The sequence below is a fragment of the Notothenia rossii genome, assembly GCF_949606895.1.
Source record: "Notothenia rossii genome assembly, chromosome: 1".
Classification (NCBI taxonomy): Eukaryota; Metazoa; Chordata; class Actinopteri; order Perciformes; family Nototheniidae; genus Notothenia; species Notothenia rossii.
Window position 1 is genome coordinate 13848520 of NC_136912.1, and position 23741 is coordinate 13872260.

Below are 23741 nucleotides of genomic sequence, written 5' to 3' on the forward strand. Positions count from 1 at the left end.
CCCTTAGCTAAACCCAATGATCTCCCATTTCAGAGCGCTTCCTTTCGCTTCACTGGTTCTTCACTGTACAGCTCCTCCACTCTTCTCCTTCTCTACGCCTGTGTCTCCATCCCTCCTTTTTCCCTTTTTCCACACGTCCGCCAGCCTCAGAGCGCCATACGCCCACACACAGACAGGCTCATGCTCGTGCACACATACAATCATTCACTTTCCACTCTCTCACTTCCGCATGCACACATGTATGCCCGCTCTCACACATGCACACACACACAAGGCTGCTCCACTTGGCAATTAATTAATTAAAAAAAATGTTGTATCTGCTTTCACAAACAAATACACACACATGGAGTTCATGACACAACCCAGATGGAGTGGTATAGTGTGGTGTAGTGACCCCCAATGACCCTTGTACATGGCTTAGCTCGATTAGGCTTGCTGTAAATTGTGAGCACATCTCAGATTGTGTACAGTTGTGTGAATGCACATGACTGCCAGTCAATGTCTATCAATCTAATTTTCCCCGCATGTTCGCCGTGCATCGTTTATTTCTTCAGAAGTACTTGAGATTTATGGCACAGACCTTAGTCTGAGCGTGAAAGCTTGCGAGTTGTTTACACGCAGTTTGCCCAAACATGTACATTTGGTGCATTGCCTTTGTTGCATATACAGTACAGTATTTGTATTTGTGTGTAGGACTGAGCAGAAGTTGTTTTCTGAGCTAACAGGAGTAGTGCGCAGTGTGTCTGTCTGGCTGCTGCCAAAAGCCAAGGAACCGAGCTGCAGGAGGAGAGGCAGCAGCTGTAGCCCCACCACTATTTCTGGCTAAATCACATGACCGTTACATAAGCCCATTTTTCTTGCTCTAAAAAACAGTAAACTGCGACACAGGAAATACAACGCAGCCATCCCATTTCCCACCCCCCTTGTCCACGCACACACACACACACACACACACACAGACACACACACACACACACACGCGCGCATAGACACACACACACTCTCGCTTGGATAGGCCGGACCAATTGGCCATTCTGAAAAACTCTGAAGCCTTCCTGTCAACTGCTTTGCTCATTCCTGTGAATCTTGTTAATAATTGTTAGAGTGAAATACACTTTAAGAGACAGGCAGAGTCGTGGTGTGTGTGTGTGTGCACGCACAGATGTGTGCACGTGTGTGTGTGTTTTATCTGAAAAGGGAGAGAAGTTGTTTATTTGCGTGCTCTGTGCCCTTGCAAAGTATGTTTACCTCTGAATATGTGCATTTGCTTTTCAACCAGGTAGGTGGTAGGCTACTGATGAATGTTGCTTTTTCAGTTTTACTTTAAAGGTAGGGTAGGTAAGAATGGAGAAACCAGCTCGAGTAAGCTAGAATTTGAAAATAGACAACCGAAAAAAATCGATTTCCTTACAGAGCCCCTCCTCCAACACACACAAACACGCACATGACCAATGAGGGCACGAGATAAGTTTGTGCACGAGATGGAAGGCAGGCAGGTAGGCCATCCAATTATCTGCCGCGGGCCGAGGCAGATAATTGGACTAGCTTTTTACAGCGCCACGGCTTCCACAGATGAAATATTTGTATATATTTATTGTCAAAGCATTTAATTTAGTCATTGCTATCGGGATGTTAAGAGCATTCCATGGAATATAACAAAAAGTAATTCCGAAGTGAATTACCTACCCCACTTTTAACAAAAAAACGTTTTCCTTAAAAAAGTTAATTTATGAAGTAACTTTGAGTCATGCGCATCAGAAACAAAGATCTGCATGATAATCCATAAACAAGATAACAGATTGCTCATAATGTATTCAATAGGTCATTCTAAACATTATGTCTCCTAGTACAATGCACTATGTCAGCATTCTCCAGAGTTTTTTTAATGGAGTCCACTCACATCTAATTTAAGCTAATGATCTCACAATCTGGCAACAACCCGCTGAGAGTAGCCTCTGTTGTCTGTCAGCTCAAGCATACATCAGTTATGAGGACATTCTTCTGAAAGGGAAATACTGTTTCCTATGGGGATCCCACTTGAACAAAGGTAATCTACCCTGCAGGCCTTCTGCCACCAGCATAGCTACAGAACATCTGCTTTACAAACAGACAGATTTCAGGTCATTGCTAAAATACAGCCTTTAACCTGACATAATCGAACAGCCAATAGACAGAGGTGGCACAGGCCTGGATTGTGTAAATAGCCTCAGACACAGTAGCTGACCCACATCAATAGTTCTACTGACTCTCTGAATGGCATTTAGTAGTAGCTGCAGATTTCTTGGAAGCAAGACCTGCAGATGTAAGTTGTGCATAAAGGGTGTGCTCATAACTATGTCACTCTCACAGATCGATGCCATTTAATTATCCACTATCAAAGCATTTGGTCAATTCTGTGATCGTCATTCAGGAGTATTTATGCAACCTAAATTACATACCCAACACAAATACCAAACTATCAAAAAAACAGGCAAAGCTGAGATGTTATTGTTGTGACCACTGGGCCAGCAGTATGCAAATCACTGCCTTGCAATAACACTGAGACTTCAGTTCTTTGGACAACACACAAACAGCTGTGTTGGATGGGGCTCTACACAATTAAGTTTCCCTGCTGGAATCATTCTGAAAAAGAGGGTGCAACGATCAAAATAGGATGTGAAAAAGGGCAGTTATTATATTTACTAATCCCACTACTTCTATAACAATCTACTATGGAAACTGTTGTCATGTGCATTTCCTTCTTCCAAATGTTTTCTCATGTGCTATATTGCACTGAATAATTATAATGGTATGGAGATGTCTAAAATACAAAAGTAGCCAGTTATTGCAGTGTTTATAAAGCACTCATCCCCACTGCATTTTAACTGTAGTCCAGCACAACCAAAGTTTGTCAATACATTTAGAGAGTTAGTTCCTTACTTTCTAAATGTCTTGACAAACAATGTTGGCTTTACTCCCTATCCAATTTATCAAACACTACAAATGTGTTTAGGGTTACAACAGAAATACGCAAACAACTTTGTACCTCATTTTTCATCAAAGCTGATTTTATGTATATTGAAACATTAGATAAATGCTTTTCCAACAGATTAAACTCATATTTCGAAGGACAAATGCATGAAGTAGTTCTGCCTAATTCTGCTCATATAGTATGGACCATGCAGCTTTTCTGCCACTTGTATGTATTTCTTATTTATAGAGCCAGTGCATTTAACTTGTGGTGCATTAAGGCTTTGAAAAAAAAGCTTTTGTATCCGCTCATCAGATTGGCCCTGCTTATTGGTTGAACACAAAAGGTTTAACCCACTGACTGCACCAGATCTTTTTTGCATTCATGTCAAAGAACAAAGGTATCACCGGGGAGCAGGAAGAGATGGGGGTCCGATTATTTCCACCAGGAGCCATCAGGCTGCAAGTCAGCCCAGGCCAGAGGAATGAAGGCCACAGAGGAAGTATTGTCTGTGCATTTATGAGTGAGTTATATCCTCATATGAGCCGTAAACATACAGCACACCTGTTTCTGAGGCTTCATGTTTAGGCAACATTCTATAAATACTGTAGTGCTGAATTCATTGATTAGTCAAAAGCTAGTTCAAATGAAGCCAAAACACCAAATATTTGCCGGCTCCAGCTTCTGACATCTCAGGATTTGCTGTGTTTATTTCTTAGGATGAAATTAGTATATTTTTGTATTTTCATATTTTACAGGATAAATACCTTTTTCAATCAATTAAAAGCCAACCAAAATAAACTAGCTAATGTATTGCTATAACTTTTTTTGTTGCAGGCCGTGTACTGTACTGTATATTGAATGTCTGTGTGGATTATGGGGCAGTAAGGATGTAAAATACACACACATGCTGTGACAGTGAATATGTTGCATAAGAGAGACCCTTTCTCAGGCTGCAACCTAAATGCCTGTTCACAATGTGGGTCACACAAATACTTACACTTATCTTCTCAGATTTCAACCTACAGCTTTACACCTGAATTCCTAAACCACTTATGAAGATGTGCATTTCCATGCATGTGTGCATGCCTGGTTAGATTTGCAGCTGTGATTGTGCTTGTATTTATGTTGTAATTTTTTTCGGATCAAAGCAGCCCCGATGTGAGACATGTGTTGTGGAGCTGTGATCCAGGCAACAATGCTGAATGGCTTCATTTCAGCCGTTGTTACATGGGCCCCTCACACACAACCTGAAGCATTCACTCCGGCACGGGTGGGCGGTCTCTAATCCCCCGGCCTGAGTTGGAAAAGTTGCGATTGGACAGCAGAGCTGCCAGTCAGGCAGAAACAGTCAGAACCGTGTCCTTAAATGACCTCTCCCACAGAGGCGGTGCCGAGGAAAAGGTTTTTAGATTGACAAAAGCGCCAAGGAAACCATGACCCAGTCACATTGCAGTACACAGTGAGGCCATAAGAAGGTTGACTAATGTCTCTGTAAATCTCTCAGTTCAATAAGAGAACGGCAAAAAAAGCGAGCTAAAAGCAGCGCCTGGTACAATTGCAAAGAGCAGACATGCCAAGCCACTGATGACATGTGAATAATAAGCTAGCGTTCAACTCTTCAAATGTGCTCCATATGGAGCCGTTTATTGAGTGCAGCTGTCTTGTATCAACAAACTAGTCTTTAGTGGAATGGATGCAGCAGAGAGGCACATATGAATGCATTCAGATATTTCCACATTTCATTAGCGATGATAACCTGCATTTACAAACTGTTGTTTTGTGTCAGAAGGCATTTCCCAGCAGCTCAGGATAAATGTTTATCCCAAAAAACATTCATTTCAAAAGAGCCTCATCGGCTGCATGTGACAGTTAAGTCAACAGTAGTTATAAAACTGCAACACTTGTAAACTTCATAAAAGTTATTACCCTTCAATGTGTGTTTACTATACAGGAGTATGGGACTAAAAGGTGTGAATCTAAGAGCTGCCATTATGTATGAGAACAACTGGATGACTTGTAGATAATAGGAGAGCAAGGGGAAGAACATCTCCTTTATAAATAAGTTATCATGTGAAAGCTTAAAGAATGGATTGAGGGCATTTTGAAAAGTCGGAGCTCTGCTTATAGTTAAGTATTTCTATATGTTTCCTGGGACTGTGATTATTTACTTTATGCAACACAGTTTGCTGTGCCTTCTGGTTCAGTAGATATGACAATATCTAGTGGAATGAATATTTCCCCTCTTGAGAAGGAATGTAAAAGCATAGATTTGGACAGTAAAAGGCCCAGGTGGCCAAAATATATTTCAAACAGATAGACGAATGTAAACCTAACATGCAGACTTCAAAGAAGAAGAGTGCCAAGCTCTGGTGATGTAAAATAAAGTTACCTCACAATGACTGTGATGAAGGGGAACGCAGAAACTCCAGAGTATTTTATTAGATTTGTTGATGACTCCACAACACTAACTAGCTCTGTAGCAAAGCTGTGAGCCACTTAGTCGTCTAATGAGCTACAGCCGATCGAAACGTATTGTCCCCCAAGGCAGGCACTGCCAAAATAAATTAGACATGGTCTGGATTATTCCCCTTCTACAGATGCCCAATCTCTGCGCTCTTCTCTTATATCTCACATGTCAAGCGTTAGTTTATAAATTTGAGAGAAAAGAGGAGGAGAAGAAGGAGGAATTACTCGGAGAGGGGAGGAGTAAAACGTCTTCTCACGTCCTAACTTCTCCGACGCTCACTGCTGACACATCCTTTTCCACCCCTCTCCCTGTGTCTTACTCCCTCTCCCAGCTCCTCCTCCCTTTATCTCTCTGTCTGACTTTTCCTTTGCCCTTCCTCCCCCCCGCCCTGGCTGTATCTGTTTCACTGTCCTCTATCTCTCTTCACTTTGCAAAATCCTTCGCTCCCTATTTTCATCCCTTACCTCTCTCTTTCCACCTCAGCAGCAGCTGTGGAGGGGTCATGTGAAGTAACGGCTCTCTTTGCACATCAGAAGGACGCACACCTCGCACGCAACCTTGATGACATCACACGGGTCGCCCTTTTCACGCTTTGATAGTTTGCACACATGCTTGGCAGCACAGAGTCAAGAGGAAACTCCAGTCGTAAACGTAGAGGTACTCATAAAGTACTGCGTTAGCTTTAAAGGGCATCTCATAATCAATGAGTCGATTTCAGTATACTTATACTCCATCTGAGATACAAATAGGGCTTCAGGAGTGTAATCACAAAGCCTTTAGCGATCCGATTTGTTCAGAGCCTCACCTGACTAACACTCTCACACAAAGTCAGACCTTTAGCATCTGCCACCGGCGCTCTGCTGGCCGTGCTTGAAGCAAGAACAATCGCATGTCTGATTTGATAACCCCTGACACATAATCTGGTTTCAGGGCTCCGTAATGACGGTGTGTAAATATCATCAAATTAAGGCATGATTTGATTGGGAATGAGTGCAATTCCTCTAACTGTCAGATAAACACCTAGAGGGCCTGGTGGCTGACTTGCAGGCTTGTTTGCTTGTTTTTCCCGTCTGCACTGCTCTGAAAGAGTGTGTTTTGCATTCAAACACTCATCTTAATGAGTGAGGCCAACGCCTCAGGCGACAGGCACAAAATGAAAAGCACATTATGGCTGCTGCTGATTTCCCCTCGGCTAAATATAACATAAAGAACTGCTACAGGAGAATAAACCACTGAATGATTTCTCTTTCTTTTTTCCTTATGTTCCGTTCATTTTGGTCACAGTCTATAAATGTACATACCATCATGTTGGTTATTTTAATGATCTTTTAGAAAAAATAAATAATTACAAGGTCTGCAGAGATTAAACAGTAGTTTGTGGCATAAACAAGCGTAGTGCAAATAAAACAAGCATTATACGAAAATGGATTCACGTTGCCTGAACAATATGACCAGGCTGCTAAACTTCTGCTTTGTCTAAAAGGGAACTTTTCCAACTGTATTCTATCAGGAAGAAGGTGATTATCTTGAATATTACTGAAGCAGAGTTTGCACACATTTTCTTATTAACATATCCCAGTTGGAATAGCTGTTGTTGTTAAAGCGTACTTGTAAAAAAAATCCCTACCTGGAATCTACTGTGAATAAATAAAGCAGTACATCCACCAACAATTCGGTGGGCTAAAGTTGTCAGTTGACTTGATATTTTTTTTTATTATTTGAAAATGTAAGAACCAATGTTGGCCCTTTTTAACATGAAGGACACTTGCTGTATAATAGTAGTAAAAGCTTTCTCCTCTTATAGTTAAACCAGTTTTAGGATAAGAATTTAACAAAATATATCATTATTATTTATTTTGTTGGAGTTGCATTGTAATATCTGAGCTGCCAAAAGTTGTTTACCAAATGGTTCTCAAATTAATGTCACTTAGATCTTGAAAACAGAAAAAGAAAATGTTTAGAATTGGTCTTATTTTAGTTTGGAGTAGCAATAATGAAGTCTACAATACAACTTGCCTTAAGATCAAGGTATCAGTGCTTAGTCTTTTTTTGGGGGGTTCAATCTTGATTTTTTTTTGTTTTCAAATCAATGTGCTTTTTAAAAAATACTTGTGTGCGTTTATATGTTCTTCCCAAGGGTTGTCAAATTGCAAAATGTGTTTCTCAATTTTTTTTCTTGTGTTTTTCTTCATTTAGTAAGATTTTCTGTAGTTGTAGTGGTCGGTTGCTCTCTTCGTAAACCTAGAAAAGACCTTAGCAGTGATATATTGTTTAAACGTGAGTTATTGCCATACCTTCCACGGCTCTTTTGAAGAATACTTTGCAGCTCCCACACGTCACGACACCGTAGTGGCATCCTGACGCCTCGTCTCCACAAACCAGGCACACTTTAGCCGTTGAGGACGGTTGTCTCAGTGGCGAGCTGAAAGGACACACAAGAGTTTTCAGACTAGACATAAATCAAAGAAGAATTTTCAAAAGCCAACAACAAAGCCACGGCGACTGTCCCCCTTCCTCACCGCGTTATTGCCTGATGTACGTTGTGTAACATTCTTGTGTTTTACGACCCACAGTACAGTAGAAACACAATGTGGCCAACCTTAAAGATGTCGGCCAGCCAAGAGAGGATGGCTTTGCACTCCACTAATTTATAGCTTCCCCCAGGCTTACGACAATGACAGAATTATAGAGGAGATTATTTCAATTCAATAAGCAGAGACACACAAAGCAAAATGTCAGATTTAAGTGGGAACCAAAACCCTTGTCCCCCTTTAGAGTAAGGCACTGGAAAGGTTGACAAAAATAATAAAAAGCATGATAAAGAGCAAACATTTGACTGTCCGAAAAGGTTGAAGATCAGAGGTGAGGAGTGCTGTACTGTAGTAGCAACTCAGGTTGTCGTTATTTATTCTGAGTAACAATCGACAGGCAGCAGAATTGATGACGGTCTGCAGCAGTTCTGTTTACTTTGGCATCACTTACTGCTTTCACTACTGATTAATTTCTACAATTACATGAACATTAAAGCTCATTGTGTACAGTTGTTACTCAATGAGTCGGTCACGGTTAGTGACAGTTTACCTATGTCTGCAAGCGATATCATGGAGGTTATTGTAAGAGATGTCAAAGGTCAAAAGTAATGGATGATTAATGTCTATAGTTAATCAGTAATAAAAAGAGATATGCTCAAAGCTGTTTTCTATCAGTTTTAAAATAAGTGAGAAAGACTGGCAGTGCATTCAAAGTAAGGCTGGACAATATGAGCTATAATTTATTCGCAGCCAATTATCAGAAAAACCTTGATTTTTGTATTTAAAATATTATTTTCCTGCCTCATGAAGACTTATATATGTATCATGTTAAATCACAGTGAAATATGGGCTGTTGGTTAAACTTGGCAACTTGTATATTTCAGGAATTTAAATGTTTAATACACATCTATGTTTGTAAGACCTTCATACAGTAACACCATTAATACATTTAGTTGAATGTCAATACAGATTGACAGAGTAACTGTTCAGTGTCAGTTTGACCACCCTCCTTTATAAATCAGTAGGCCAAATGCATGGGATATCACTTCTGAGACATAAGGGTTGGCCAACAAGTAACATGAAATTGCAGCTCAGTTATTCCAAAGATAGGTTTGACCTAATTCAAAACATTCAAAACACTGTCTTCATTTCATAATTGTTAGCAGAGCCCTACCAGTTTTATATTTAAACTTCAAATTTGGACATGTTGATAACAAAACTGAAGGTTTCTTATTAAAAAAAAATGTTATGTATAAAAAGCTATATATATATTTTTTTTTTTCTAACTCTCAACTATCAATGTTGGCTTTAAGAGACAATTATCAGTTTGGCTCTGATTAGTGAACTGCATGTAGATTTAATGCCATTTATTAAGCTTTTGAATCATTCACCTCCAATGCATTTCCAGTGACATTAGGACTAAATCTATTTCTCTTGAGATTCAAATCAAAGAGGGAAGGTGGAAGGCAGCTACATTTTGAGTTTGAACAGGCTACCCAATAAAGTCTTGTACGAAACATGACATGGTTTTATCAGTGTGCAGAGCAAGCATGCCCTATGAATGAGGCTGAATAATTAATTATTTGAAGGTTTGCTACTTATTAATGGCATAGCACTGACTCAGATGGCTCTCGCATGTAATAAAAAATGTAAGGTACAGTTATATTCCGAGTTTGTTAAAAGCTTCATGCTCAAAACCACAGGTCTGCACATAGTGAACAAATAGGAAATGTCGTTTCACTTTTGATTAAAAAAAAATTCCCTTAACACACACACACACACACACACACACACACACACACACACACACACACACACACACACACACACACACACACACACACACACACACACACACACACACACACACACACACACACACACACACACACACACACACACACACACACACACACACACACACACACACACACACACACACACACACACACACACACACACACACACACACACACACACACACACACACACACACACACACACACACACACACACACACACACACACACACACACAAAGAACACCTTGTATCAAAACATTAAAAGTGGCCTCAGCTTCCCCTTCTTTTCTGTTCTAATTACCTCTCTCCCATCTCAATCAATAACAGGCAAGGTGATTGTCTGGTTAACATTCTCCTTACATCCTTCATCAAACCAGCTGCCAAGCACACTCTCTCTCCTCCTCCCTCTGTCTATCTACCTCGCACACTCTCTCATGCACACACATTTCCTCCAGGGGACTAGCTGGGAAGGGGTACAGCAACAGCACACTCAGATACAATCAGGACCACTGATCTAATTCCCTCTTGTCCATCTACACACACATTCAATTTGTTAGGACGCTTAGAGGAGTCTCTGGTGAGGTGTTTGTCTGACTAGATCTTTCTGGCACCGGGCCCCATGGTTTCATCTAATGTCAGTGTGTGTATGTGTGCATGCACAAATCCAATCCTCGTCGAGATGTGTTTTTCAGCATATTAATTTGCTGAATATTCAGTCCCTATATACTGGCCTTTTCACACTATTACAAACCGGTGTTAACAAGAAAGCCACCAGTAAGAAAAACAGCCTCTAGAAAGTTCATGTCCAGGAAAAAACCCAGCAGCTCTTGAGTGGTCCCTCTAAACAAGTATCTGCCTCTAATATGCAGTCAGTGGTCTACACTTTAATAGTGCTGCACATTAAAATGCTGCGTGCCAGCCAGCCTGCCTGCTGGTCCACCAACAAGGTGACTTCCCCTCCCTCAGAGAAGTATATAGGTCATTCACTCTCCCTCTCTCTCTTATGAAACCAGAGCAGACAGGCCAGGCTGCAGTGACTGTGCACCAACGACTGCCAGTAGCCCTTAACTAAACACAATCAACCAGACATTCCCAAAGCAGGCTCTTTCGGTAGAGATGTTAGTCTACAGTTTGTACGCAATAATAATAATGTGTTATGTATTTGTAAGCTTGAGAGAAAAAAGGAATGACATGCAACAAAATTCTCCCGTCAGAAAACAAATTAGGATGTTATGGTTAGGCGGTGTGTGTTGTTGACCACGAGGACTGGCCAATTATGTCCTTGTGTTTGGTTTAACATTTTCGTAGGTTAAACTATTCTGAGGTCGAAATTTCTGTCTGTATGAATGAGGGTTTTAATGATGATGCACCACTGCAATAACATTGTTGTTGAGGCAGGTTCAAACTGTTAATTCCTGCGTGCGGGACCTTGTATCACCCTTCATGTCAAACTGAAAATAAAAGTCAGAAGGCAGAGAATATTGTTAACCTATTGTACATTTTGGGTATTGCAATGTGCATTATACACCCTAAACATGTTCTACTTAATCCTTAAAGAAGAAAAAGTTTTACCTTTTTGGGGAAAATTCCACCACAATATCTCTGAAATAATGTTCATAAAAGTTCTGTAGTTCTGAGCAGGCTACTTTTGTGAATTGGGACTATGGTTTTTCTTTTTTTTTCGACCCCTGTCTTCTCTATTTCTGGGTACAATCTCAGACAAATTCAATGGTACTGACTACACAGATCAAAGGTCTCATTCTTCGCTCCAGTTGTTGCTCTTTTTCTCTTCCTACAGAAACCCCAGGGCAGCCCTTTCATTGTTTTCCGTGTCCTTTCATCTTTAAAGATAACACAAAAAGCTAACAACTGATTTAGTTGCTGTTTATTTCCCATGAGGATACAGATGAGTGTGAGTACACAACGCCTGTTTCTTCCCACCAAAATGAACGAGCAAACATTTGTATCTCTTACTAATGCTCGCTGTCCTCTTTGCTGCTTCTCACATTGACACGCTGCTTGGGAATGATATTAAGGCAATGACAAAGGAAAATAATTGTGAGAGCTAGAAACCAGACGAAGCCCAAAGTGCCCACTAAACTGTGTGAGGACCAAACCACAGGACAGATGTTCGGGCTCAAAATTCGCCTCGTGCTTTTTTGCAAGTAATTCCGATGTCACACTAGTAGCATTCCCCGAATGGTTCAAATATCCTCCCTCTCTCAGCTGCCGAAGGAATGCTAAATCAGCGAGAGCTAAGACCAGATAAGATCGCCAAATATTTATAAAAATCCGGAAATTCTCCATCTGATAATCACAGCAGTCATTTAAAGCGGATCTCCTATTATTTTTCAAGAAGTTTTATTAGGTCTGACTTCAAAATCTGCATTACCCGTGAACAGGTCAATGTGTGGCGCTCAAAAAGGTCAGAAGGCGTCCGAGCTTGACATAAGTAGAACAATTAGTTGCCGTAGAAACGGAACATGAAGTCAAGGAAAATGACAAATTAGAGATACAGGGGAAGTCAAGAGTGCGGTAGTTATTCTGAGGTTATCAGGATAACATCATTATGGGTGAATAATGGGCCGTGAGATGTCTGCATGATAGAGGACACACGTGGTAGGAAACGAACCCTGTGACCCACATAAGTACATTAGCATGACAGAGTCAGTAAGCAAGCAGCTGAGCGAGTTCTGTTGTATAGAAAAACAATGTCCTCCTCACGCATGTAACACTGTGTGTCCTCACTCCTCACACACACACACCTCTGTACTGCACAGTGTTTACGCTGCTGTAGAGCCAGCCGCCCACTGTAAAGATAAATGTGTGTGTGTGTGTGTGTGTGTGTGCGTTCGTGCAGACACACTGACTCGTTCATTCTAGAGGCTGTTATCACAGGGATAGTTCAGACAAGTACCACAGCCTCCCTGAACCTACCCCTCATAAAAGAGAAGCATCCTTGACTCTGCAACAAAAAAACACAGCCTCCACGGTACAAAGCTTCTCTACAGTCTGGCCTACACTGTTTATGTAATATACACCCTGGCGTGCTGAAAAACCTTAAACTAGACCAGTTCAAAGGATATTTATGTAACATAAACAACTTGGCATGTTGGAAAGGTAAAGGTAGATTGGTTTAAACAAGCTGGGGGAGATGGAGAGGGAGAGAAAGAGAGGACACAATGGCTTACATAACCGTGAGCAGACAGTATAAACATTAGGTTGACACCCACTCACCGCCTCTCAAAGGGAGAGAGGTCTTATGGGTAGAGCCACCGGGGATTTATTTTTTCCTGGTGAAGGTGACCCTGGCATTGGGTAGAGTACCTGAGCATACAGAAATATGAGATGTCCTATCTGTCGAGCTTGTGTTACACTTGTGTTAAGGTTACAGTATAATCTACTCTGGCTGCCTCTTATGATTCAAATTCAATTCTTAAATATTGTTCATGAGGATTTTTAAACACTCATTTTCGTTCTTGAGTTATCATTCAGTGCAATTTACACCATCCAACAAAATGTAGGTCACTACAGACATGGCAAATTTGCTTTCTGATGGAATCTGGTATCCCGGCTGTGATTGCATACTTTGCTTTTAATTCCAAGCTGTTGTGTTGTCTGCCCTCCAAGGCTTATGCCTACAAACTTAAAATGACCTTATCCAAAACAGCAAATCTTGATTATCTGTCTCCTATAAATCCACTGTTTAGAGTGTATACAAAGAAATGAGACAAGTCACAGAAGCGCATGTGCACACACACACACACACAAAACTGTACCTGTTTTTGACCTTAAATTCCATAATCAAACACCACAGCTACTCTTTGCTGCACTTTCACCTTTCCCTCAGTATGCTCCCGCCACTGAATGTCCTTAAGGCCCAGTGGAGGCCGTGGGTACCTTGAGGGCAGCAGGAGACATTTTAACAATTTTTACTTCACCTAAATCTCTTACTGTCACACTGTGAATGAAATTAATCACCTGAGATATTTTGGCATAGTTGGAAAGCAGGCAGGCCTAAATCTCATGAAGATGTGGCAGGGTGTTATTATCTGGTGGGGAGGATTATAGTGGCTGGAAACTCCCGTAATTCATGCCTGTCAAGGGCAGCGTGGGTCCTATCACATCCATGCAATATAAAATTAAACTTGCGATGCCACTGAATCCAAAGTGTCATTCGTAGTTGCTGTGTAGCAATACATACTTAAAGTCAGTGTGAATGCTAATGAATGCTGGTATGCATGTTTTTCATACTTTTCAAACTGCACACACATACTCAAGAGTGCAGCCGTATTCTTTCTGACATTTGCATATGCCTCAACAAGAAAAACAAAACAGTTCCTATACAGTTATATACAAAACACCCACTCATATATTTCTGACCATATGCAGTGGGTTCATACACACGAACCAGGTCAAAGATCTCCAAAAGTGCAAGGAATTTAATCGTGGATTTGAGCTTTGGAAATAATGTATCTGTACACGGCTGAGATGTGTGTAAATTGTTGTAATCCCACATTGGTCACCTCAATAACTTTCTCCATATAGAATAATTATTCAGTGCTAGAAATAGACAAAACATTCATCATAAGTAAAAAATGGTTGCAAAAATTGTAAAACTTCCACCTGGCAAACAATTGCGCATGTAACAGGAAGACATTACAATACAAAACAACTACGGCCTTTACTACGCATTTTTTAATGAACCAATAATCCTTTATGCAGCTCTGTAGCAGCTTCAACAGATCACCCCGTCATGGCCTGCAGCGCTGTTTGATCTGCTGGGAAAAAAGTGTCTTAACTGTACTGCCTTAAAGCAGGAACGTTATCATGTGCTCCTCACACTCGGCTCTTTGTGAGCCCAACAGTTTCTGTTTTTAGCACCAAGTTTCCAGGATGCTTTACTGAAAACAGAAACAGACACAACACAGCTGGGATCATGATTCAGCTGACATGTTGAGAAATATATTGTTGAACATCAGGCTGATGTCCAGTCATGGGAAATCGAGAAATTATGCAAACAAGAGTCCAGTGATTAACACAATGTTAGACACATGAATAAACATGAAATACCATCTCAGTGACTTAAATCACATTTCCCTCTTGAACATAAACCTACATGATAACAGCAAAAATAAGCAAGGTAGTTGGCTTTAATCTAACTAAATACACAAAAAGGAGCATGTTTTCAACCACCTTTGTGAAACGTGGCTCAGAATTGACTCTAATCTATTTCACTGCTACGAACATAAACACAAATGCACCTCTTCAGAGCTCTGCGGCTAAAACTGGTTTTGTTATTGACCCGAATCCTTTGATTTCAGGGGCATGGATGAACTCTAGACCTGGCCTCCCCTGGTGTTCATGTTTCAACTCTATATACTGCTTACTTTGCTTTCTCCCACTGGCTCCAATGAATACCTGCCTCCTTACAAATGTGTCTCTAGCGCGGTTTGGGTCTTGTTGACTGCACAGCAGGTGACCTCCAAACTCAGCTTAGAGGCCCTGGGACAAATGAGAAAAACAAATCCCTAGAGAGGGAGATTATCTTTAAGGGATCAGCCCTGACCCAAGCCACCTCAATGCTACACCCTCCTTACCTGTTTTCTCCACTCTCTAGCTAGTTAGCAACATGCTACTCCTGTTAACCCTCAACTTTTGAGGTACAAGACGGATCAAGTCAATAGAATTACAGCAAACTATGAGTTAAATGCTGGCATTTAAAATCTGAGGAGGAAGAAAAAACTTGGGTACAGAGAAATTAAATATGTCAAATAATATCTTATTCAAAAAGCGACCTTTTCCTTTCCAGTGTGATTCAAAAAGGCCTCACTCTGAATCTAGGTTAATGTACACTGGCGCTGACACATGTTGCCAGCAACCCTACGCATTAGCTGTCACATGTGATCATCCTCAACACCCACCAGTCATTTGCAATTCTGCCGGGACAAACATGAAAGAAGATCAGGCAGGCAGTCCAGCGTGTGCAACTAGGATACATTGAACACACAAACCACAATACATTAACGGACATACTGCAGGGATACATGTAGCTTTGGGGCTTCTAAGTGGATCTGCCGTGAGTGTTTATTGTATGTATAGTTTATAGTCTTCTGGCTCCCTGAAGTCACAGGGTATGAAACCACAACCTCAAGAAGTGGGCTTGCACGAGAGTCAAAGCCAAGTCTCTGGTTGGCTCAGATCCAGGTGGTTAGCACCACGGCAGCACATTCTGCATCTAAGCTCAAGAACTGCTGAGAAGCGCTCTCCAGTTGGCCTCTCTATAGCATCTGACAGGTTCTACAGAGAAGAGCCGGCGCACAGCCAGCGAGAAGTCCTGCCCCCGCTCAACCACTTACTGTAGTCCATGCTGATGCTGAGATTATCTGTGAGGGGCCAATAAGGTGAAATGAAAGGAAAATATAGAACTACTACTTTTTTTTTTAAATAAATGTTATTGTTTAAATGGCATATCTGCACATAAGTCCTAGGTAAAGAAAATCGATTTTATTGTTACACAATCGTATTTTCTTTAAATTGGTTGAATTAAAACACCACAAATGTTCTGCTGTTATGGTGATCTATGTAGTGCTGCTGAATATGAGGTTATCATCCATCAACCCAGAGCAAATGCAATGAATTGTCCAACAGGACAGGGACTACGGTTTGTCCGGCAGCATCCGTCCTGCTCATTGTAAATCTTCACGTTATTTTCTTAAAAGGTCAACCTTAATTCTGACCTCAAAAATACAAAAGGTCTCACTCAAGCAGTGCAAAAAGCAAAAGACAAGGAAGGTTAGAAAACACACACACACACACACACACACACACACACACACACACACACACACACACACACACACACACACACACACACACACACACACACACACACACACACACACACACACACACACACACACACACACACACACACACACACACACACACACACACACACACACACACACACACACACACACACACACACACACACACACACACACACACACACACACACACACACACACACACACACACACACACACACACACACACACACACACACACACACACACACACACACACACACACACACACACACTAAATGTGTCTGTGCAATGACCTTTTTCAAATTCAGTGTGTTCACCTCCAAAGGATTACAGGCCCAGATGGCCGCTGGATGAACAATGAAACACCTGCTGAGGGACATTGCGCAATTAAGTTCTTGCAAAAACTCCTGCAAAAAGAAAAAAACTACACAATGAGCTATGAAAATAAAATGTGCTGACTCCTCTAACTCCTGGATTATTTAACTCTGACTGCCACCACATTATAATCCAACTCTTTAATTTTTAATAAGCAGGACAATTTTGTATTTTTGAATTTGTAAGGGAAGGTAATAGTCAGGTCCACATAGTGGGATTGAATTGATTTTAGATTAGAAACCTAAATATGAATCATGTAATATAATAATAATATATCCGGTATTTGTGAAGCTGTTTTACTTTGTTTTGCCCGTAATGCATTTAATGTGTTTTCAACCAAAAAGGTTAAGTGAAATCAAAGAAGGTATATCATTTACTGAAATGATGAAGTTTGCCTGTTCTGTCACCGAAGCAGGTGCAACCCGACTAACCTCATCGAGATGTCTCAATTTTCTCTTTTTAGCCAAAGTCACGCATACCTTGAAATTCGACCAGATTGGCATTAACAAATTGTAAACACTAGTACTGACAGTCACTGAGTACTGCTTTCTTTAAAAGGGCCAAAGAAAGCAGAGGTTTTTTTCTACCAATGCTCTCAGGTGCTTCACCTTGGATGGCATGTTTGTTCTCCCACATGTCTACCTCCTGTTTTTCTATCATAACGCCCAGGCTGTTTTTCCCTACCTCTCCACGTCATTGTACTTATGTTTCACATGTTGTACCCTGAAGCATTATTTCCTGTTCAAAACAATAGGTTAAAGATAAAACCTCAGTCAATGTTACCTTGGCTGAGGTCAAAGCTTTTTCACAAGTAAGGCTGACTATTGATGTATATTTAATAAGGTGAGAGATTTGCAGTCGTGCATGTGACTGCCCTTTCAGAGTGTGCGCCCATTTCACTTTTTTGGCAGTTTAGTTAACAGAGAGAAGGGGGACAAAGGCCTAAAACTATACTTACAAAAGGATTTTTAGTCTGATAGAAGTCTCTCCTCTATAGATACTAACTTATTTGCTACTGATTCTAACAGTCTTTAACATGTGTACAATCTTTAATTAAACTATACAAAATAAACACAGATATTGCTTCTAAAAGTGAGTCATCAGCCATAACTTGCATTTCATGTTGGTTGAAATCAACATATTTAATTCCCGATACTAGCATAACTATGGCAAATGAATGGGAACTAAAAGGATTTGACTGATCAGTTAAATGAATGAACAACATGGCATCAGATAAAGCTGTTGGTATAATTAATTAAACCAAATAATGTAAAACTTAATTTGCTTTTTGAATTGGCTTCTTGTTTTTATCTTAAGTGATGATAAACTGATCATCTCTGTAGTTTTTTTGAGCCTGAAGGTCCAAAAGAAACAAGATATTTGAAAACGTATTGTGATAGTGACAAAACTATGAACTTTCTTTGAAACATTCCTGAGTTACTATTTATTATCATATGTAACCCTCTTTTACAGGTTACAGTTAACAGGTCAAAACCTTATGTAGGCCTTGGAAACGGTATTTTAGAATGTGTAATTTCCTTTAACAGTGATGATTCACCCTGCTCTCGGAGACTTATTTGTACGGCCCCCCTAACCTCAAAAAGGGTATTCGCGTAGGCAATTGTGATGGTGAGAATCGGTCAACAACAGATAGCTGTCCTCATGGCTGTTCATGTTGAGCTAGTAGTTACTGTCATCTATAATTTGCCAGGTGAACCTAACATACATTTAGCGCTGTAAATGCAAATATCCCCAACAATTCCCTCCCTAGCTTATTTGTATAACAGGTATATGCAGAATCGAATTTAGTTCCATTTGAACTTTTAAATTACATGATATCCCCATCCTTGCATATGTTTTCAAAAATGTTGCCAGACCTAACCTCATTCACAATATTCAAAGACGAACCCTTGAATGCATCATGTAAATGAAGTGTAGTGTACTGAGCATCATCTGACTGAACTGTCCTTGTCCTCTTTCCTCAGGCGAACAGTCACATGCACACATATATATTCATCAACATACAGTTGCAGGCAGCATGCACTGTTTCCCACCATGTTGTAATTCCCTTCATGCTGCACTTTTAATAAGTCATAACATCAGGCTTTGCCACTAGGACGCCTTGTTCAAATAAAACATTGGCCCAAACAAATACTCCTGGGGCTCAGAATATCTCCCACATTTTCCATCCAAGCGAAAGTGTTGATTCAGAGGTTTCTCTCATGTCTCTGTCTTGTGTATACACTACATCTCATTGTCTGAGGTGAATGAAACTCTGAAGATCAGGGTAAATACATGACCTCTTGAGCGCATGGTATAAATATTTAAGAATGAGGGACAGGTGGAGAGAAATATCTATTTAACATTTACATGTTTCTTTTCAAAGGATGGATCTTGTTCTTGAAGGAGAACACATGAGGTCTAACCTGAGTGGGTTTTTACAAACATTTTTAATTACTTTTTTGTGAGCAGGAGTTTAGTCTCAAGTGACACACTGAGCTCTTACACGGGAGGCCATTGGGACTTACACAGTGAACAAAGGATTCCCTATTGAAGAACTCTCTTTGTACACCAGAAAAGCAGCTTGTAGCTCTACATTTTCTATCTATTCAGTGTTCTGCTTCACGTTGCGAAACCCGTCAGCGCTAATGAGTTCCTTTATACGAGGAAATAGAGCGTAATTGGTGTTTGTGAGCAATACAGAGAAAAATGTCTGCATGTATCATAACTGTTGCATATACCTTCTACCAAGACCTGACTGGCACACTCGTCCAGATTTCTGACACCGTAAATTGTGAAGCACAATGACAGCCTCTCAATGTGCCACTGACTCCTCTTTATGTACTCTGCCCCCAGGGTCTGTCTGTCCATGCAGGCTTTCGATGAGAAAGTCTGTCATAACAGCCATGTTACAGTGTGAAGCATGCCCATTTCTCTGGGATCGCTGGCCAAAGCACACACACTCTGGTTACTGTAAATTCAGGAAAAGTGCCAGGCTGCTCCGAAAAGATCTGTCAGCACCAAATCCCCTTGGGAAACAGAGGTCATAATTTCCATTTAACGCCTACTGCTCCTACACATACATGTCATGGATTATAGCCTTGCATGTGTTAAACCGTATATCTAAAAAAATATATATTATATTTATGTGTTGTATGACCTAAATTAATAAAAATGCAAAAACCCTTAAAGCTAATGCCCTGCTATCGTGAGAGATTCTCTACCCTTCTAAGTAAAAACGCAATACCCGTAGGATGTTAAAAAAAACATGCTGTGTCTTCCTTTTTTCATGCGTTAATCTTATTTGTAAAAACATGTCTCTACAGGTTCTAATTTGGGATCATCTTTAGTAAAAGCTAAATGAATCCCGGTCTAGAAAATCTGCAAAATTATGTTTTTCACAACGCCATTGAAACGATTCCTCAGATTTAAAGGGGACCTATCATGCAAAATGCACTTTTGTACATCTTTTACATGAATATGTGTCCCCGGTGTGTCAGGGAACTCACCAAGTGTCAGAAAACACAACCCTCTTTCTTTTCCTCCATACCCAAATCTCTAAAAATGGGGCTGCAACGGATCTGATACAGACTGATACAGATTTGAAATTGTTCTGACGTCAGAAACGGGGTGCTCCGCCTATATGGGCAACTCTCCACCTATCAGGGGAATGAGAGGTTGCGTGGCAACAGCATGGTAACAGCATGGTAATAGCATGGTAACAGCATGGTAACATGACGCTTGTGCCCCGCCCCTGTCCTTTGCAGGGGGGCGTGGTCAGCTGCAGCTCATTTGCCACAGAATCAGCCCTTGTGAAGACAGGGCTGGAATAGAGCAAATAGAGCGAAATGAGGCATGGCTAAAATGCATGATCTGTTTGGTATTTTGAAAAAAAAACTTCACAGACATGTTTTATATAGGTATGGCCCTACAATATATTATTCAAATATTGCATGATAGGTCCACTTTAAATAAAAAATCAGGAAGCTGTTTGACCATGTTGCTATAGTGTTTACTTTCTTTTTTCTACTTTCTCGGATGAATTGATTCAACCTTCCTCTCATGCCACCTTTCTTGATAGTTGACTTTGGCATACTGCTGAAAGGTCCTTACCCCAGCTGCTGCTCTTACACCGTGTTTCTGTCAACACTCCTGCCTTCTCAGCCGTCTAGTCAGAGCTGCTCTGCTCCTCTCGGTCTCCCCACTTTTCCGAAACACACACACTGCGTTTATTATCCCTGTAATCTCTGCCTCCTGCCGAGCAACTTCATCTAATTTATGTGGATTAAAGCCATTTGTTGCAGAAGGCAAAATGTGCAGTTGTAGAGCCAAACATCAACATTAGCTTCATGCTGAAGACTTACATCTACTATTGTATAACAGAGGCATTTAAAAAAATCAATACATGTTTAGCTTGAACTGTCTTCTTAAACTCTTTGCACCCCAAAGCATTTATGTGCCTGGCTTCAACGTACAAAGAGTTATTTTAAAGCTTGTTTTTGTTGCGATAGCATCAGTTGTTATTGTCTGAGCTCCTCGCCCTCGGCCATCAATCAGAAATAATATGTTCACTCCTGATTTAATAGGGTTAGAAAGACTGCCATAGTGCTGTGTGATAATCAGATGTTACATGTCATTCACTAAAAACTATATTTGGTAACAGGGCCCATTCTCGTATGCCTTTGTCCCCTTTCCCTGCCTGCATTTGAAACCTGACGCACCGGGAAGAGGAGTGACAAAATGGTGAAAGAGTTTATCCATCCCTGCAGCCACAGCTTATGAAGTTGTTCCAACAGTCTGGCACCCTAGGGAGCTATACGAGTCACACAGAATCCATCCAGAGAGACAACAGTGGACTAACGGTAAGCAGAGGCTGTTTCAGGTCCGTCTGTTCAGCATTTACATATATTCCCTTGGTCTCTGGCCAGGATAACAGGAGATTCAATTTCCCCATTTCTGGTCCACTGAAATCAATTGGCGCAGTTATAGGAACAGCAGAGTGTGAATGCTTCAGACTAATTATCTTGGAGTTGGAGGTTAATGTGAAGTGCACAAGGTCAGTGCGTTTATAAAAGGTAACTTTGGCTTTGCCTGCGACTTTGTCTTCTGCTTTTCTCCCCCTCTGTCTTTGTCTTATTCTTTCCCTCACATGAACACACACAGCCGCAGAATCCCTTAGTGGTTTCTTTCTCCTTCACTTGTTCACTCTCCCCTTCTCCCTCTGTCTCTTTCTCTCTCCAACATACTGTAGGTTATCTCTCACAGCTCTCTTCCCCACTGTAACTCTCTTTCTGCATGCTGAGGAACGGTCTCTCTAAACATCACACACGTGCTGCCATAATTGGATTATTGAACAATTTGCAAACAAACGTAAGACACAAAGCACAGGATCAATGTGCAACCCTTGCATCATTTGAGGTGGTCAAAAGCAATCAAAGTACTAGCAGTAAATAAAGCCGTCAAAAAATGTGTTGTTTGGTATTAGTGAGTTTAAGTCGAAATTGTGGCGAAGCATCAATAATTGCTTATTAGACATCAAAGGAATCTTCCACGCAGACGCTCTCCCTCCTGCTCAGCTGGTGAATTTGGATGAATGTATGTTGCTGGACCAAACCCAGCAGTGAACAACACAGTCCGTCTGTGGCCAGGGAAATAGCTTTGAGTTTCTATTGTGTATTAATGTCCAGATGGACAGTTGTGTAGTAATCTGCTGCACTTCCTGTTTACAGCCAGGTAGTGCTGTAAACAGGCTAAAAATAACAGCAGCTTCATTGAGAGGCAGAATAAACGGAGTGAGTGGAAACTGGAGTGAAAAAAAGAGGAAGTTTTCTAAAAGTTCTCATACTGCTCATTTAATGATAGTTATTGAAAACACATTTCCTGAGATTTTTATTAGGGGTTAACTTGTAATTATGTTAATGGTTGATATGCAGTTGGAAAAGGTCAACTAACAGTTCAAAACCCTAGGATTCTTTTTGATTCACATAAGTCATTTAAAAACGGGACATTTTGACTAAAAACATTACATTTTCACTGCAATCAGCGGATTCGCTCATAGAAGTGGGGGGAAGTAAATCTATGTTGTTTTTTTGCAACTTTTAAAATCAAACTGTTGACCAGTTTATGTTACTGAAGCAGAATGATGTGTTTTATCACTCAGTTAACAGTGAATTATTATATTGACCAAGTGGTTAATTTTCCATCAATCGACGAATTGTGGAAGCATTCACTCGTAATATGCAATTCAAAAGGTGCTATTTAGCTCATGTACCAGTCAGAAGAAGCTGATTATGGGAGGTTTAAGAGAAAATCTTTATTTAGTCACAGTGTATAGCCATTTGAGTAGATTTCCTGATGTAGAAGCCAGCAAGCCCATTAAAACAAACTGTTTGTCCCCCTGAGATCCTCTAAAACAACAGCAATTCATGCAGGAAATAGCTTATTCAGTACATTGTGCGTATGTCGTTCCACTATAAAAATCCCAAAATTACTTTTGAATGCAGAATATTTGCACAGTTATACTAAGAGCGTTTTCTAGGTCAAGCGAATAAACATTGCCAGTCTTGCATACTTCCTTTAGCAGCAGACAACGAGGGGAAAACAAAGACTCCTCCAAAGTTTGCCAGGGAACCTGTTTCACGAACCCTAAACTTCTCGTGTGGAACACAAAAGTTGAGCTCCTGCTCGTCTGTCAGCTTGAGGTGAGGAGGGTGTCGATAAAAATGTTACATTGGAATTGACAAGCTGGCAGTCTGTCGAACAAAAGCCCTGCACTGTCATT

The 23741-nt window shown here is 40.7% G+C and overlaps 1 protein-coding gene across 1 annotated transcript in view; it reads right to left on the minus strand.

Annotated features, from left to right (window-relative positions):
- The window catches only part of nr3c2 (nuclear receptor subfamily 3, group C, member 2), a 69553-nt gene that overhangs the window by 21553 nt on the left and 24259 nt on the right, over nucleotides 1–23741 (minus strand). The window contains exon 3 of the mRNA XM_079671611.1: nucleotides 7715–7842. Within this exon, the coding sequence (XP_079527737.1) occupies nucleotides 7715–7842 (128 nt within the window). The remainder of the gene's footprint in view (nucleotides 1–7714; nucleotides 7843–23741) is intronic.